The sequence below is a fragment of the Zerene cesonia genome, chromosome 1 (genome assembly GCF_012273895.1).
Source record: "Zerene cesonia ecotype Mississippi chromosome 1, Zerene_cesonia_1.1, whole genome shotgun sequence".
Taxonomy (NCBI): domain Eukaryota; kingdom Metazoa; phylum Arthropoda; class Insecta; order Lepidoptera; family Pieridae; genus Zerene; species Zerene cesonia.
The window spans coordinates 9,827,110-9,845,434 of record NC_052102.1 but is presented as its reverse complement, the minus strand read 5'-3'; the positions used below and the strand labels follow the sequence as shown (position 1 = coordinate 9,845,434).

The window sequence follows — 18,325 nt, the reverse complement described above, 5'->3', positions numbered from 1 at the left end:
GGCCCTTTCACGTTATTTATTATAACAGTTCGATTGCTCCTTATTGATTTGTTTTTGCTTTCTTACTTTTTTGATTTCAACATTGATTTATTTTCATTCGGCATGTTTGAAGCGGTAAATAACTAAATACAGTTTGTTAATAGTAGCTCTGACCACACACATAGGTACATGTGTGACACTCGCGTAGTATATCCAATGGTTGCCTGGAAGATATCGCTTTTCACCGATAGGGCCGCCTAATGTACCGCTCGCTTTTTATTGTTTTTGTTTCTTTTTTGTTTGTGTACGTCCACTTCTTTGTTTGTGTGGGTTTTTTTTTTTTTTATGCCATAGCGGGCAGCTGAGCTGGTGGTTCGCCTGATGGTAAGCGATCACCACCGCCCATGAACATTCTCAAAGGTCGCTCTGCGAATGCGCTGCCCGCTTTTATGGGGTAAGTGAAAAGGAAAGGATTAATTACAGGATAGAAGGAATGGACTGGGAGGGATAAGGAAAAGGAAATAGGCCTCCGGCTCCCCCACTCACCGTACGAAACACAGTGGCATGCCACTATTTCACGCCGGTTTTCTGTGGGGGTGTGGTACTTACCCGGTGCGAGCTGGCTCAATTCGTGCCGAAGCGTGCTCGACTCCCACAATGTAAAACTACACTCCCACATTAAAGTATTTATTTCTTTATTTACCCGGGTAAAAAGTAGCCTATTTGCTAATTCAGACGATAATCTATCTCCGTATCAAAATTTCAAACACATACTGTTGTACAACTGATAGGCTGTTTTAGCGTGAAATAGTAACTTTATAATCATGTAAGTATGGATGGATGGATATCTTTCCAGCCATATTTACAAACTATCGCGATCATAATATTAGTGTGATCAGCAAAAACCAATCCCGATAAAGAGTAGTTCATTGGACCATAATTCATGTACTCTATTGCTGTACTGGTTTATACGGGTATTCTATCAATGGCAAATTTCTTTGAGATCCGAAATGGTTGTTAAGTAACTTTCGCATTTATTACGTAAGTAGTAGGGCCGTAAGTAGCAAATAACATTCGAAGAATTTACATTCTAGATTGTTGAATACGTAACCTGTATGAGTGTACGGTGTACACCGCAAAACACCATACGAATCAATCTTAGGTACGTAATATGATATAATTAACGGTTGACTATTGTGGTCGGATGCTAATGTTACATTGTTTACTATTACTCAATCGACGCTGAAAAAATATACGTTAATTTAGCTCTATGGAGACGTTGAAACAATGAAATAATTAGTAGTAGTTGTGACATTATGTTATAGAGGAATGACTGAGCAGAAAATTAAGTTTATTTGTTAGATATAGTTGTGGATCGTATGTCGTATTAGATGTTCCATCAAATTTTAAATGCAAATAGTGGTTTGATCGTTAAAGTTACACGGTCGGTTATTTTGATGAAATCTATTATTGAGGTGAACTTGACTTAACTGGACATCATGTCACTGTGTAGTAAAGAAATCCAATTAGCGGCGAACAGATAGGAACAAAACGTGACCGATTTTAAATTGCCTCCGAAGATTAATGGATGCAGCCATTTCAATTTCATTTTCTAGGTCAACTGATATGATGTTCACGACTCTGTGACATTTTAAAGTAAATTGAATTCTATTTGGTTTCGTTTTTGAGCGCTTAAGTGCGTATTTTGGATCGAGGATATCGTTACGTAATGCGGCATGCATTACCTTATCGTGCATAGGATATATTTCTATAGTTATTTAAATCAATAGTTAACATATCAGTTGATTTCTGTCGTTGGTACTTGCGTACTATCAGAGCTGCATTTAATTACCTTTCATTATTTCAAGTATGTGATGTAATATATAGTTTTGAATATTAGAACATTTTTCGACTCGGCGGCACACGGCATGATTGCATATAATTTACATGTATAAACGCAGGCGTAATACATTCTTATCCGCTTCAATGATTTCCCGATTTCGATATGAAAAATTGTTTCGTTCGTGCGGTTGTCAGTTTTCGATACTGATACATTGAAAAAGTTGAGTTTTTAATTAGGTGTTAATTACAGCTTAATTGGTGTTATATCCTATTAAGCAATGTATGAATGCTCGAATGATTTGCATATTCTTTGCGAAGGATATAAATTTCAATCTGTATTTATTAAGCAATCCCGTTATTTAAAATATTGCAAAAATATTCAGTCTTAGTACCTATTATGTATGTATGTAAATTTGTTTGATTGGCACCATGTTACGATTGATTTTGGTTTCTTTTTGTTTTTCCACTATATATTTAATTACTCCTTTATCTATATATAAATATTATAATATAGAGCGACTGACAATCCAGATGTCGAAAAGGTACCACTGAAAATCAGAGCTGAGGCGTTAAGCCTCAGGTTTCCTGAGTGGCATTCCTTTTTGGCACACGCAGCCACACATAATTTTTAAGTCTAGCCGTTAATATTATTTTCTCTTTTTTGATTTCTTGTATGCTGTAATTTTCTGTTATGACTTGATGTGTGTGTGTGTGTGTATGTCTGTGTCAAAATGAATGTTTTTCTTTCTTTCTTCTTTCTTTATTTCTTTCAAATGTAATTGGTCAACGCTAGATTTGTTACGGCAGTATATGATCTTCCTCTGCTATATCTAACTTCCAGCGAGAAAAGCAATTTCTCTATACCAAGTATGATACAAGTAGGTGACCATCTCCCGGCGGTCAGTGAACCGTGACGTCACGCCGACTATATCGGATCTTGCACTTTATTGGATCTCTCGTGATTTGATTGCCCTTATTGGTTGCGTATAATTTCATAAGTGGGTCTTACTGAGTTATTGTCCGAGATTAATTTCCTGCTACGCTATGTTTTGTTTCTGTAATGTCGTTTTGTTCTGGCTGCTTGCATTGTGTATGTTTATAATGTGTGTTTTTAATGATAACTGTTTGGTTTTAATGTTTAATGTAGGTATTACAGAAGGTGCTTTTAGAATGCATCTGGTGTGGTGTGTATGTTGTTTTTGCACGCTTTTATTATAAGCTTAATCTGTGCGTTTGTACATTTGCATGTAACTGACTCATTTAGACTTGATTTTGATCCACTATAAACGCACAGATTTAATTAAAATTTTGTAGACATATCAAGGATCGGTGACAATACAATTATTTCATCATTGGTTGAATAACAAAATTTCTATATACAGCATTAAATTATCTAATAAGTGAATTCATTTAGGCCGTCAGTGACCACGCTCTTTGCAACTTTTGGCGACGGGTCGGATTTCAAAAACCCTATTTGGTAACCCTAGTAAAACCTTGATTTTATAGAAACGGGATATAATAAAATGCATTATATTGCCAAAGCAAATATCCATATAATGCGTCCGCTCCAAACCAGTTGGAACCGGCGAAAGGTGGTACACGTAGAAAATTCCGTCGTTCCATATTATTATTAGCAATGTGATTGAGAAAGGACAGTTTCCGTATCTCCGTCAACAGGGCCGACCTGTGGCCCCTGTTTACCGCACCCTGATAGCGATGGATACGTGTGGGATAAGGTTATCAGCGTATGTATAAGTTATTGTGTTGCGCGTGCAGATTTTGTGTCTAAGCGTGAGTTAGCGACAATGTAGTCTGCAGTATGCAGTTTGCTTCCCGAACCGATGGGAAGTGGTAAGACTGTGTTGTGACGATTCAAATGCTTCTTAGGGATGTCTTATTGAAAAATAAATACTTGAGTTGATAGCAGCATAGATTTTTATTGAAATAAGTTCCAATAAAGTAGATCCACCTGTTAGTATTAAAAAACTGAATGCTGAGCTTAGTATTAAATTTAAATTAATTAATGTATACACGACATTTTTCATCGTTTATTACTAAAAAAAATTCAATTACTCAAAAAAATGCGTAAATCCTTTTTTCTTTAAATTTTAATGGATACTGCTTACGAATTTAAGTTAGAAAATATATATATATATATATATATATATATATATTTATTCCGTTTCAAGACCGTTTTCCAATTAACATTAGCGACTGTCTAACTCTTACTTTGCGTTTATATAATTTACTTTTAAATGCGCGAGCATTGAACCGAGAGGGATCCTGGGTTCGATTTTTGATAAGCTATAACCAATATCTTGGTCAGAGAGAAAATTGCGTTAAAAACATGAAATAGATTCTAACCCATTTGCCCCATACCCCACACGGGGACCACGAAAAATCAATCACACTATGTCGTGGAGCAGAGTAGTACTAGTAGTACCCGCTAAGTCTAGTATTTACTAGGTGCGTTGTAAGAATATTTATTATTCACGTTTATATTGATACATTTTTATTCCGCCGTCGATAATTTTATTTAAACACAGTTTATACGCCATTTTGCAAAATAAACATACTAACATATACATTGTACAAACATTTTAATGAAATTATGGAATTACTTAAATAAATATGCAAGCGGGCGAATGGATTTAAATCGTGTTTTATTAATTGACAAGCTATCGTAAAATAGTTTAATGTCATTGTGAGATTCGTGTGTATTCTATTACGCGGTGTAAATAAAAATAACACGTTTTTATACATAAATATTTCCTTTTGGGACGTGTGACGATCGTGTTGTTTTTATATTATTACCTGATTGTCCAAACAGGGGGATATTTCATTGATGTATTTATGTATTAGATAGTATAAAATGCTAAAAACTGTATAAATTGCAATTTTCGAGTCTGGTTGAAAAATGAAAATTAAATCAAGTGTTTATTTTGATAATCTACAACTCTATACTAATATTGTAAAAAGGAACCTTGTGTATGTTTTTAATGTTTTCACGCAATAACCACTGGACCGATATCAAAAATTCTTTCACCATTAGGACGCTGTAACTTCACTGAGTGACATAGGCCATGCATATGCGATATACCACGGGCGAAGCCGGGGCGAACTATCCATGTTAATAATAAGTGGCTTTTAAACAAGAGATTTTTTTATTGAGAAAAATATAATAGCTTCAATTTAATCAATCGTCGTAAAGGTCAAGGTTTTTAGTGTAATTAAAATGCTACGGCGTTAGAAGAAATAAAAGTGGGACTGAAGTTAAAAATAAAGTCTTAATTAACAAAGGTATCTCTCGAGACGGTGGATTTATTCAAGCTCCCTTAGGCGTGAAGTTTTAATGAAGTTCCCTCGTTTTAATTAGACATAATTCACAAAAAGCGTTTTCGTGGATAAAGAAAAATAATTTTCTTTTTTTCCGTAGATTTTCTTCTGCTTGATTGGATAATTTATTAAAAGTTTTGCAATTGTATTTGTGATCGATAATTAAATATCTAATCCACAATATATGTCATGTCGTTTTCCTCACGATGCTTTTATTCGCCGTTTCGAGCAGTGGTGATGTGAATTATGTGCAGATAAAATAAAAAATCTATATTTCTTGCACGCTAGTCCGGTCTCGAACCGCCTACTTCTCGCTTTAAGTCCGTCCTCCTAACCACTGCCACCACCTCTTAGTATGTTATAGGTAGTGTTAATAATATGACTTCATTCCACATGGATATGTGGTATAATTTGAGTATCATTAAGACTAGTGTTATGCTTATAAATTACAACCCACACACGATGAGTTTGCATGTAGACCACACAAACTATGAGATCATTTGATCAACGCAATAAGCGAACTTTTTATCCAAACAGTACTCAATCTACACAAGTTTATTTCATACATGTAGCAAAGTGAAGGAGATTTTCTTTCTATTGTATCAGTTTAATTCACATCTGAATTTTTAATCAACCAAACTGCAACACAATAATAGAACTAACTAACAATAACTGCTAGAAAACTATTTAATGCGGCTTCTGTGTTTTTATTGAACATGTCCGATTCCTAAAATGTTTGAAATAACATATTAATGTTTCAAAATCTACCAACCCGCCGTTGACCAGCGAGGTGGATTACCGTCTGATATACGGATTATGCCTGTGCCCCTGTAGTAGAAACAGATATGTACTGGTGATGATCTTAAAAAAGCAGCGTCATCAAATCGAATCTTACATAACATCATAATCCAACAAGCTATTTGCATCGCGTGACAGATAATCATAAATAGTTACGTACGATAAACAGACCTCAAGCGCAGTCGAGCAGGAATAGACACAGCTCCAGATTCAATTGCAATCATTAGAAATATTAGCGATAAGATTAGAATAGCATGACCCAATAAAGGGACGGGTGTTACTCAACGCAGATGGACGCGGATAGACCGACCATTGCACAATGGGATAAATATCATCGATAAAGCTATTTGAGGTCAGGCATTGAAATGGATCTATTAGGAGCAGGTAGTGCTCTGATTGATTGAGAGAAGCTGGGGGTATTAAATGGTTGAGTGGGACGATTAGCGTGTGTGTAGGTACTTTGTGGGTAGGTAACCGCCGCGAGGATGAAATGATTGGAGTTATTTTTATATCATAGTTGGGACTAGGTGCTCCGTGTGATTTGACCTGCCTTGTTGATGAAATCACATGCGTATTTCTATAGCTTATGTGTTTGTTAAGCGACAGGACAGCCAAGTATAATCAAATTTCCTTCAGTGGTTTTTGCGTGAAAGAGTAACGAATATCCGAAAATCCTCACTAACTTTCAAGTTTACTATTAGTCTAGGATCCCACTACAAAATTAGTGTAGAAATAATGTAGACAATCAAAATTTATTTTGAAGTAAACTCATAAGTAGGAGAATTCATTTAACATAAGGTGCCAATTAGTAATTGCCCGCCAGTATTATCAATTAAAATATTTTTAAATGACTTAGAAATAAATTCGGTTTACATTTGATGGAAATAAAGCTTACAGCACTTAACAATAGTGTACTTGAGAGATTTGAAATGGTACAGAATCATTGTTGTCTACATTATTCCTTCACTAATTTTGCAGTGGGATCCCGCGCTATATGTAAGTAGGAGGCGCTTTACATGGAGTTGATGTTACGCCCCTGTAAACAAAACAGGTGGAATGAATGAAACTATCCGTCGATCACGTTCCTTTTACTCACACTTCCCAGTCGTTTCCTTTTTTCCCGTCGTCAACCCTAAAAGCGAGTGTCGCAATTGCAGAGGTATCTATGCAAATGTGCATGGGCGCTGGTGATCGTTTACAATTCGTCTGCTGAATCAATTAATCAAATGCTTTATTTTTCACTCGGTTCAAAATCAGAAAAATTAAGATTTACTATATAAAAAAATACTACACAGGAAACCAGTGTTTTCAATATGAAAATATTTCGCTTGATCCTTGCTTTTATTCTTTTATATTTTCTACATCATCGTACTCAATGTGTACTGAATGAACAGTCGTGATATAAACAAAGAAACGCACATTTATGTTTAAAAATCTAAGATACTTGTGGGCTAAGTGCACGGTAGGTAAACAAGCGTGCCGAGTTTTCGTTATCAATATAAACAATGTTATCAACACTGTTATTGTGTTTTCGTCTTTCGTCTCAAATGTCAGTTTCAATGATACGTTCTGTTGTGTTTTTATTGTAATACCAGTTATTATTTTACGTATCTTGTTTTGGTATTTTTTTTTATTAACTTAAGGGACAAATTTCGTATTGCAGTACCAAATGCATCAATGTTCTCATAAGAATTGTCTCCTTTTTAGATCAAGAGAAATTTTTGGCCATGTTAAGATTATAATCAGTATCACTGTATTATATAACAGTCGCTCTGATAAAATTAAGAAATTGTTTTATCAGAGTGATGAATCCTTCATATTTTATTTTATTATGATATAATCTGAAATTTCCTCCAGTCTATTTTTGTGAGTGAATGTTATTATATGAAGGTATCACTGTTTCGCTTGTCTTACGCTATTTATTTAAATGTCATTCAAGCGTTCCATCAGAAAGTCACGGTTTTGGTTGCTTTGACGTTTTTTATATCTGTGTTTTTACGTTGTTCTATTTCTGCTTTTACTTCTTATATTTTTTATTATATTTTAATATCGGGTTAGATAAAACCACACTACGCATCACTGTTATATGTTAAGATAATATTGATGAAATATGTTGCATTTTTCGGTATACCTCGACAATAATCTATACTTATACTTTACTTCATATTATAAAGCTGAAGAGTTTGTTTGTTTGTTTGTTTGAACGCACTAATCTCAGAAAGTACTGGTCCGATTTGAAAAATGCTTTCAGTATTAGATAGCCCATTTATTAAGGAAGGCTATATATGTACTACGGACGAAGCCGGGGCGGACCGCTAGCTTATAATATTAATAAATCTAGTAAAATCCTGTGAGGTTTTCGAAGCGTTCCTTTTAGCTTGTACTCACTCACTACACGGTTTTACTGTGAAAATAGATAAATATGACTACAATCTACAATTATTGTATAAATATTGCTGTGCAAAAACAAATCTACCGGCATTGAATCAAACGTTTTCATTGTCATTGACACACAGAAATTGATATATGACTACATTATATACTACATGACCCAATCTGCGTCTTGTACAAAAGCAAAGGCTTTGAAAGACAACCGTCGTGAGCAAAAATTCGTTTACTTTATTATAAGATTATATTTTTTACGAATTATTTTTATAAATTCTTAATTTAAGTTCGACGACATGTGACACCTTCCAACCCGCACTTGGCCAGCGTGTTGAATTATGGCCTGCACCGTCATAGGAGGCCTGTGTCCCAGCAGTGGAAACATATATGGGCTGATGATGATTTTGATTATAAATTATTACATAGCAACTAAATCATGCAAATTGTCTTTTTATGAGAAAAATTGATTATAAGGAATTCGAATCCCCATAATTTCGCCGAACGTGGCAACGCCTACAACCCGTGATTCCGTAAATTACTATAGTTTAGTCCTTTTTTACAGTACCTTTATGCGTATAATACTTGTAGTATCATAGAAATTTATATTTCCCTGTCTCTGGGGTTTTGGATCAGTTATCGCTTATCTATATTAATAATCCAAACGTATGGGAAGCAGAAAGCAGCTTTCTAAATCTAAGATACATACATACATATTTGCGAGATAGTGTTTTTCGTTATTGACTTTTAGCCGCAAAAGATTTACGATCACCGGCTCGATGCACGAACGCGCTGTTATTTCCGATGGATTCGCTCTCCGTATTCGCCAGCCGAAAATAGCACTTATCCCGCTGAAAATAACGCTCGCGGTGTGTTTATTTACCAAACAGTACATGGGAAAAGTTTATTGTGAAGTGTATTTTGGGCGAGCTTGAGATAAATAATTAATTCGTCTATGCTAGCTTGTTGCAATTAAGAAGCAGTACGTTTTTTTTATGAATTGCTCGGATTTACTATAGATATATCTTAATACGGCCATAAAGAATTACAAACACACACACATCCAAACAATTTTCACGTTTATAATATTAGTAGGATAGTAGGATTAGTAGGATAGGATATCCTACGATAGGATAGGATTTTATGAACGGGACAGTTTAAATATTACATTGCGACCCAAAAATGTATTGATAAATTTAAAATTGCTCACGTTTATAATGAAAAAGGGAAAAATTGTAACGGGAAAACTGTTGTGTACTATTATATAGGCTTGGATTTAAAACCAATTAGCGAAACGTTTTTAACGTAAAAGAGGAAGAAAAAAAAATCTTTTAAAAAAGTTGTTTAATAAATCTCATTTATTTATTTACCCGTCTCGTTTATTTCGCTCACGCTGTTGACATTAAAAGTTGAAGTGGCTGAAGTATTATCGCAACTTATTATATTAATTATGTACATTAATTGCTCCATAAATAGCATGAAACATTCAATAACTGCGCAGCGTGTGCGTCAGATTACGTAATCATAAACACCTACCTGACCCATTAACGTATTTTTCATATAATTCTATTTTATTTTTCATCTCATGTTTGATATCCTATTAATCCTACTATATATATTATATATCCTACTATCCTTCTTACTAATATTATAAATGCGAAAGTTTGTAAGGATGTGTGTGTGTGTGTGTTTGTTGCTCTTTCACGCAAAAACTACTGAACCGATTGCAATGAAATTTGGTACGTAGATAGCTGGAGAACTTTTTATACGCAGGCGAAACCGCGGAGCGCAGCTAGTGTGCCTATAATATTGTGATACAATTCTATCAACAAAACTTCACTTCTAACTGGATATCTATACGAGATTCTTAAGTTTTAAAAATTCTGCGCTGTCTATAATGTTCACATCCATAGCTTTCAAAATATGATGGTACTACGCTTGGATGAAATTGGTTAACTACGTGTGCCTTCAATGAACAGATATAATTGTATAGATAAACGTACTTACCTGAACTGAAGTTCAATTGTAATTACCGACAAGCTTGATCTAAGTTGTTCCAATTAACTATGTAGATTATACTAGTTGCGCCCCGCGGTTTCACCTTTCAGTCCGTATCCCGTAGGAATATCGGGCTAAAAAGTAGCCTATATGTTATTCCAGTTGTCCAGCTGTCTACGTACCAAATTTCATTACAACCGGTTCAGTAGTTTTTGCGTGAAAGAGCAACAAACACACACACACACACACATCCTTACAAACTTTCCCGTTTATAATATTATTAGTAGGATGTTTTAATGACAAAGCTAGGAGTGTAATAAATACAACGAGACTGTAAATACATAGTAGAAAACGGGGGTTATATCGAATTTGCAATTTGGCGAGCGTCGGTCCGCGCAGTCATTCAATTGAGCGTTGATTGGGCGGCAAGAGGTCGCGTTGAGGTTGGCTCCGCTTTAATTAGGGCTCCAGCTCCCGTGTGGGTATTGTCCGTATGATCTGATGCATCACGTGTTCCTGTGAGGTGCCGTATACTGTACTTATATTATAAAGGTGAAGAGTTTGTTTGTTTGAACGCGCTAATCTCGAGAACTACGGGTCCGATTTGAAAAATTATTTCAGTGTTAGTTAGTCCGTTTATCGAGGCTATGGGCTATTCATGTACCGCGGGCGGAGCCGGGACGGATCTCTAAATATGGTTGTTGCAGCGGCTATGACCGCTCGGTCAAACGAAATTCGCATGAGAATGAGATGTTCCATGCGATAAAAAAATAGCCTATATCACACACTATCGCTTTTATAATATTACCACCTGTTGCCCACGGTTTCGATCTTGTGAACGAAGGAAATTAACAGTTGTCATAATTATCACATTTTGAATATAGCGCCCTCTATCGGAATATAAACATGTCGGAATGATTCACATGTGCATCGCAATTCGCAATGGACCTTCCCGTGGAAATTAGAGGTTTCCACGTGTATTTGCTTCAAATATTTTCATTTTTATAACAATACAGAATATGAAGTTGAGAAAAAAAAAGGTTCGTTTGTTTATTTAGTTTAGTTAGTTTGAACACGCTTAGGTGTATTAGAAGGGACTGTTGGATATACGTGATACCTGAGTGCAATAGGTTATGTATATATGTATATGTATCACGGTCCGTAGTAGTTAAGAAGATTTAATTATTATTAATGTTTTATAGGTTCTGTTCATAAACTATTTTGTGGCGTACGATACTATGAAATTATATAACTGATTATTTACTTTAATTTTTATTAATTTATTTACTTGCATCAGACTAGCTTCGCCGCGCGGTTTCACCCGCGTAAGACGTATTCTCGTAGGAATATCGGGATCAAAACTTGCCTATATGTTATTCCAGTTGTCCAGCTATTATATAATATATAATATTAGTAAGATATATCCATACCATATTATAATATAAGATGTATCCCAGTATCCATAGTACTATCTATCACAATATTATTATTATGGTTACTCTAAAAACAATAAATTGAAACAATATTGTAGTGTATGAATAAAATTCAGTCATAAACCGTAAAGTTTCATAATACAATAAAACATTCATATACATATATTTTATTTATAAATTACAATGTTCTATTGCGATTTTTGAATCGCTTGCGCACTTTTGAATTTAATTGCTCTAAACAAAAGAATATATTGTGTTATGTTTATTCGTAATCAGTGGGTGGTATACAAGGTATTTAACATTTTATTATGGTATTCTTTCGTAACGGTGTATCCTATATTAATATAATTGCTAGTTATGATTTATTAGTACACTAGTTAACACCATGATTTGTTTATATTTGTTTTCTTACATCTTTTTAATTTTATACGCACAAATTAATGTCTTGAAGTTTATCGTCTAATATCCATGAATGACAATTGAATATTTAATTCCAACTGAATTTTTGTTATGTCACCTTTGAGAAGCTTTGCAAATGATGCACTTTTTTATATAACGTAGTAGCTGCTCATTCGGGTTGTGCTTGTGTAGTCTTATGATTTATCGTAATTTGGATAGAAACTATGCTTTCTATTGATCTATTTGTTTCTATGCTATGTTTGAAGTTGCATAGAACATTGTAAATAAAATACCATAATCATTTCTGATCTCCTTTCTAAACTCTAATTGTTTACATAACAAAACAAAAAGTTTTATTTTACATCATACACATTTCACTCAAGTATATAATATGGCATCCTGTGCCTATAATCGTATTTATAATTGTAAGGTAGGTTCTTTCTGTTTGCGATAAATTGACTAGATTCAAAACACGATAAGACTTCACACAGAAATCAAGTTAAGCGGCGTACATTGAACGCTGACAGCGCTGCCGAAAAAAGATACATAAAATTCGCTGTCGCAATTTTCATTACCACACATTAACGTTCAACATAAGAAAGCGTAAACAACAAAACAGGTTCGCTGTGTGCGAACGCGGCGTGCGCAGGAGTTGGTGGCCTTGACTGGGCGAAGGACGTGGGGGCGCGGCGCTCACGCGATGGTGGTCGGCCTGTTTTCTTATGGAAATTGATTCGATTACGTGGGATAAACAGTTAATTAGGTGTGACGTCAGATGGCAATAATTTTATACGAGTAAAACAACCTTGATACGGTCAAATGACGTGATGATGCAAACTATGATTTGCGAGAGTTAAGAAAAGCGTTTTAAAGCGATTTTGTACATTTGGAATTGCTCAGGAACTTTTAGCTTATTTAAAAGATGTAATTACAGTATTACACCATTATATAATTCTTCAAAAAAATATGTAGTTTCAAATACAACCTGATTATTACTCTGTATAAATACACTGCATTGCAAAATTTTATTACGTTTTATATTGTAATATTATATTGTATTGAAAACACATTGCCCTATAGGAATTCAGTTCGACATCTGGCCAATGGCTTTGTATGAGCGGAGTTGAAAGATATCTGAGATTGCTTCTAGAGTTTGTTCTATTTACTCGTATAAAATATACTCGAAATAAAGTCTAAAGTCTAAGTTATAATATACTATACCAATAACTATACGTAGAAATATACGCAGAGCAACTGCAATATAATATTATTTTTTAACGCTTGCACACGGTGGTATTATCATTGTTACTATCTTCGGTTTGATATCTTTGTTTACGCTAATATTTCTTTTCATCCACACCAATGGAACAATATCAAAGCAGCAAAATGCGTAACCAGTTTTTCTCCGTAAATAATTTCTTCACATGTAGGTAGCAATTTTAATTGCACGTTGCGCGGAACGAGTCAGAAAAAAGTCAAAGTATTCATTATTCAAGTCTACGTTGTATGACCGCTTGAAATGGAAATGGGTCGACGAGGAAAGGCAGTCGGAAACCCGCTTGCTTTTAGCGCATTTTAACAGCGGTTAAATGAGAATTGAGATCGTTTTAAATTCACTTCAGGCGTTCAAGAAAATCGGAGGATGTTTTCAAATTTTTATAACGTTACAATGTTTTGCAAATTGGTAAAGCGTAATAAGTCGGCTTAATGCGGTTGTTAAAAGCTGCGTACATCCTGTTGCTTTGTTTCGTGGTTGTTTCAATTGGCATTGATAAAATAAGATATGTTGCATATCGTTTGTAGTACATAGATATAGTAGGTGTAACACATAGTTATGGGACATTCCCAATACTAATTTCGATAGGTGTTAAACTTGAAAGGTTTCGCGCGTCGCTTTTACGTTATTTAATCCAATATCAAACAGGGAATAAGGCAGTTGATAACTTTGGCGCTCGCTTGTAATCGGGTATCCACATTTATGTCAAGGACGCACCCAATACGGTGCAATGGTGCAATACAGTTTTCGTCTCGAATGCTCACTGTTACTTACTGGTTTAACAAAAACTATTTTTAGTTGCTTTTTTTTATCCCTACGTCCTATAGGCACTATAAGGATGTTATAATTATATCCCGATTTATATTCACCGTTATTCTGATTCCTGTCTTCGCGAATTCACGAGCTCTGTTGACGTTTATATTTAGATCTGGCACCAACCGAGAGCCGGGTTTGTTTCGGATTTTTGTCACATTGACGGACTGTTATTGGTGCGTATTTACGTTATTTGTCATTCGCCACATTTACAAACGGCGGCACGGTTATTGCTCTTTCAAATTTACGCAACGCGTTGGTGCGTTGATTCTTCGTGGCGGCGTTGATGTTGCCAATGCTCTTATCTAATGCGAGATTAGCGTGCGATGAACTCGTTTTGTAACGGTCACTGGGACATATAAACCAACCCCTATGCGTTAATTGCATATTAGTTAGATGACCATTAGAATCACGTTTTATAATGCAGGACGCTCTGTTTTTGAATAATTGGGAGTCAGTGTACCATTGTCCGTTTCGATAGCAAATATTTAATGAATACCAAAATTTTCCTCAGCCATTCGTATGTTAGTTATCGCCAACGACCGAAAATATTGATCCAAGCGAGTTTTGTTTGAACAGAACCGGTGATTGCGATAAAGATCGTTAAAAGATATTTTAGGAAAATATTTTTGGTTCTTAGTTATCTTGTATGGTGATAAGATAATTTCGAACAATGCTACACACAGATACGCAACGCCGTGCATATAGCGAGCGGAACCAAGCCGCGTGGTGTTACGAATGCGTACGTCACGGATTGTCCCACTTGTATTTGGATAATATGGGCTATTTAAGTTTGTTTATTGTGTTGATAATCCGCGCTACTTTTGAGGAAGTTTGTTTTTTATAAGTTTAATATATTCATCTCAATCCTATGACTTGAAATATAGCCGTAAAAATATGGTCATTTGTAATCTCTAAATGGTATGTACTATCAAAATTGAGTAAGTATGGTAACTTGATTGGAGTTAAATAATAAGGGTAATTAGTAAACTCAAAATTAGCCTTATAAGCCGTGTCTTTTTCAAAACCTCACTCCTTTGTTTATCTCGTGCTCCTGCACTGTTTACTTTGTTGAAGTATAGTGTACATTGATAGTGACTTTGTTATAAGAATTTTTTGGCCAAACAAAACCCAATATCGTAAGTACTTTAGGCAAGAGCAAATAGGACATTGATTGTAGTATTCCATTTGTATATGAAAGGTGTAATTTGTGCGAGTCCAGCTCGGCTCGGCTCGGCCTTGCCGCAAAGTGGATAATCACGAAGTTGCGACTGTCGACGGCAGATTGAATAAGAGATTTAAAGGTGTTTACTATATCAATTTGCACGGCGATGCTATAGGTACGTGATTTTTCGCAATAACAACCTTTTATGGAACGTTCCAGCTCGCTCCAATTATAAGCTGCTTGATAATTGAGGATGCGAATGGTTGTAGCACAATATTTTGGATTTTATATTGAGTATTTGATATGCCTTTTATATGACGTCAGAACGTAAATTTCTGTAGTCGTATAAAGCTGAAACATTGCTAATGCGAAAGTGCGTTTGTTTATTTTATTGTTTTTCAGTCACGTCGCAATGAAACGATATTATTTAGCTAGGAATTATTTAGCTAGGAAATGACAAAGGCTGCTTTTGCTGCTAATTTAATGCGGTGTAACACCTATTTTCCATGAAACTCTCTAAAAAAAGTCACGTTCAGAAGTTGTAGTTTTTATAATTATTTCAAATACAAACCTCATTAGTCTACGCGATTTTAGCATAAATAGTTACTAACTCATACTGGTTTACAGTTGTAAAATACCGGACAAATTAGTAACGCAATCAATTAAATTCCCATCTAGTTTCCTGTCTTGGCGACATAGCTGGCCGAGTAATTACATGGGAAGTGACTTAGATACCTCAGTCAGTGACTATGGCCTGATTGAGTAATTCATACGAAAGGGAAATTATATAGAACTAGCACTGTACTACAGAGCAGCTGTGGCAAAGCGAAGACGAAAATTATACAGTCATATAATATGTAAGTGGTGGAGATTTGGAGCTAGATTTCTCCGTATAAGAGATAATCCCACTTGAATACAGAGATTCAGCGATAGCATTGATACTTTCGCAATTCTGTATTATTTCCATAGAAATTCATAGCTGCGCATAGAAGTTGCTGACTTTCATTTTCCGATAGTATGGTATTAAAAAGTTTTCTATAATACCTAGGACTTTACGGAATTCTTTTTAAGCAAATTTAATTTTTAAAACGTGGCAACAACGTTTATTATTATAAGGCAATCAACTAAGCATGGGCACTCACATAAACTGCAAAATATTTAATGTAACTTATAGGGATAACTGCTGACTTAGTGGCATAATAAATCATTTACGATTTAACTATGATTTTTAAGAGTTTACATTCATGTTTCTTTTTCTTATACGCGACATGTTTCATCATTATTTATTATTTTATTTTAATGACATTGTCTTGTGGTTATGGTGATATATATATATAGACTTAATTTCTTCATGCTCAACCTTTCATACAATCTTTTGTGTTGTCCTCCAGGTGTTCGGTACAGTGGAGCTGCCGGATAAACCCATCATGCTGCCCCCCTTCGTGGAGGCGACGCACTGTCTCGGCTACCACCTGACGCGCAAGGGTCGGGCGGTCGCCGACCGCGTGGTCTCCGTGCTGGGCTACGCATGTCCAGACATCACCTACAGCCCCAGCCTGTATCCGATCACGGCCGCTCTGTTGCACTTCATGCCTGGTGAGTGTAGTTCTAGGAAATTTAGAAATAATGGGTTATTTGAATGATGTAAGTGATCAAAATATATGAGTTGGAATTATTTCTAAAACATATTATTTCGAATGTAAAATTTATTATTTCTATTCTTTTGCATTTTATGCTAGATTTGTATTTTTAAATTCGATCGTAAGTCCTAAAGCACCCAAGATGGTACCGGTATAGGTTAAACATAAATTAAAAGTGTAATTGTCATAAATCAAAATTATATTTAAAATTCATTTTCGTTATAACTAAAAGAACCAACGAGATCAAGCATCCATCATACAGGAAGTAGCGTGTTGATGTTATTTTCAAAAATGTTTCACTGTAGCAAAAGAATTCATTACTAGCGATCCGCCCCGGCTTCACCCATTCTTTCTCTCCATAAGAACCTTCCTTGTACCATCAAAACGCTAAAAACAAATCAGCCGAAATGGTCCAGTCATTATCGAGTTTTACGCTTAGCAACACATTGGCTGATTCATTTTTATTTATGTAGATAACCTGTTCTATTTGTCCATTTAATTGAATCATTTTTATTCAGCTACAAAATTCAGTAAAAACATTCATTGTGCTTTATATTTTCAATTACTCGCTCTATTCACAATGACATCCAACATATATTGATTTACTATTATCAATGCAAATATCGAAATAACAAATGTGCCATATATTGTATTTACATTGCACGGTTGTAAATTTGGATCAATTTTATCATTGCTTTTAAATTAAGCACTCGATTAAAGTTATAAAATTGTTATCCGTTCGATAACAGATAGTTCCGATGCTTATTGAAACCGCTATGTAGGTTAGTTTTATACATTTGTAAATGTCTACGAGTTATCCTATCGCACGTATGATTGAACGTTTTTGATCAAACTGAATATAGGAATCTAGTGAATCATTAGAGAGTATAATTTCTAATTCAGCGTTGATAATCGAATTGTATTGATTTTCCATTTCGATGTATTTATCACCTATGTGCATTGTGGACGAATTTATTTTATCTGTTATGTGGACAAGACCATTGCTAAGAGCTTTGTTACTTTATTTTATATACTTTAGTTTATTTTTCCTTGCGCTGGTTGATCAACCATTTCCATTTCGAATTCATCTAAATCGGCGCTGTGGTTTCACCGTGAACCCGCAACAGACAAACAGACAGTCTTTCGCATTCTACATATTAGTTTGCATAGCAAATGGGCTATAATCAAAATTCCTCGTTTAGTTGAAATTAAATTAATCCCATTAGTTGAATGAGATGATAACATGTTCGCACAAGCCGGTGCA

The 18,325-nt window shown here is 35.0% G+C and overlaps 1 protein-coding gene across 7 annotated transcripts in view; it reads left to right on the top strand.

Annotated features, from left to right (window-relative positions):
- The window catches only part of LOC119828778 (GTPase-activating protein skywalker), a 75,437-nt gene that overhangs the window by 24,570 nt on the left and 32,542 nt on the right, over positions 1–18,325 (top strand). For all 7 annotated transcript variants that reach the window (XM_038351049.1, XM_038351041.1, XM_038351033.1 and 4 more), the window contains exon 4: positions 16,813–17,017. In XM_038351049.1, coding sequence (XP_038206977.1) covers positions 16,813–17,017 — 205 coding nt within the window. The remainder of the gene's footprint in view (positions 1–16,812; positions 17,018–18,325) is intronic.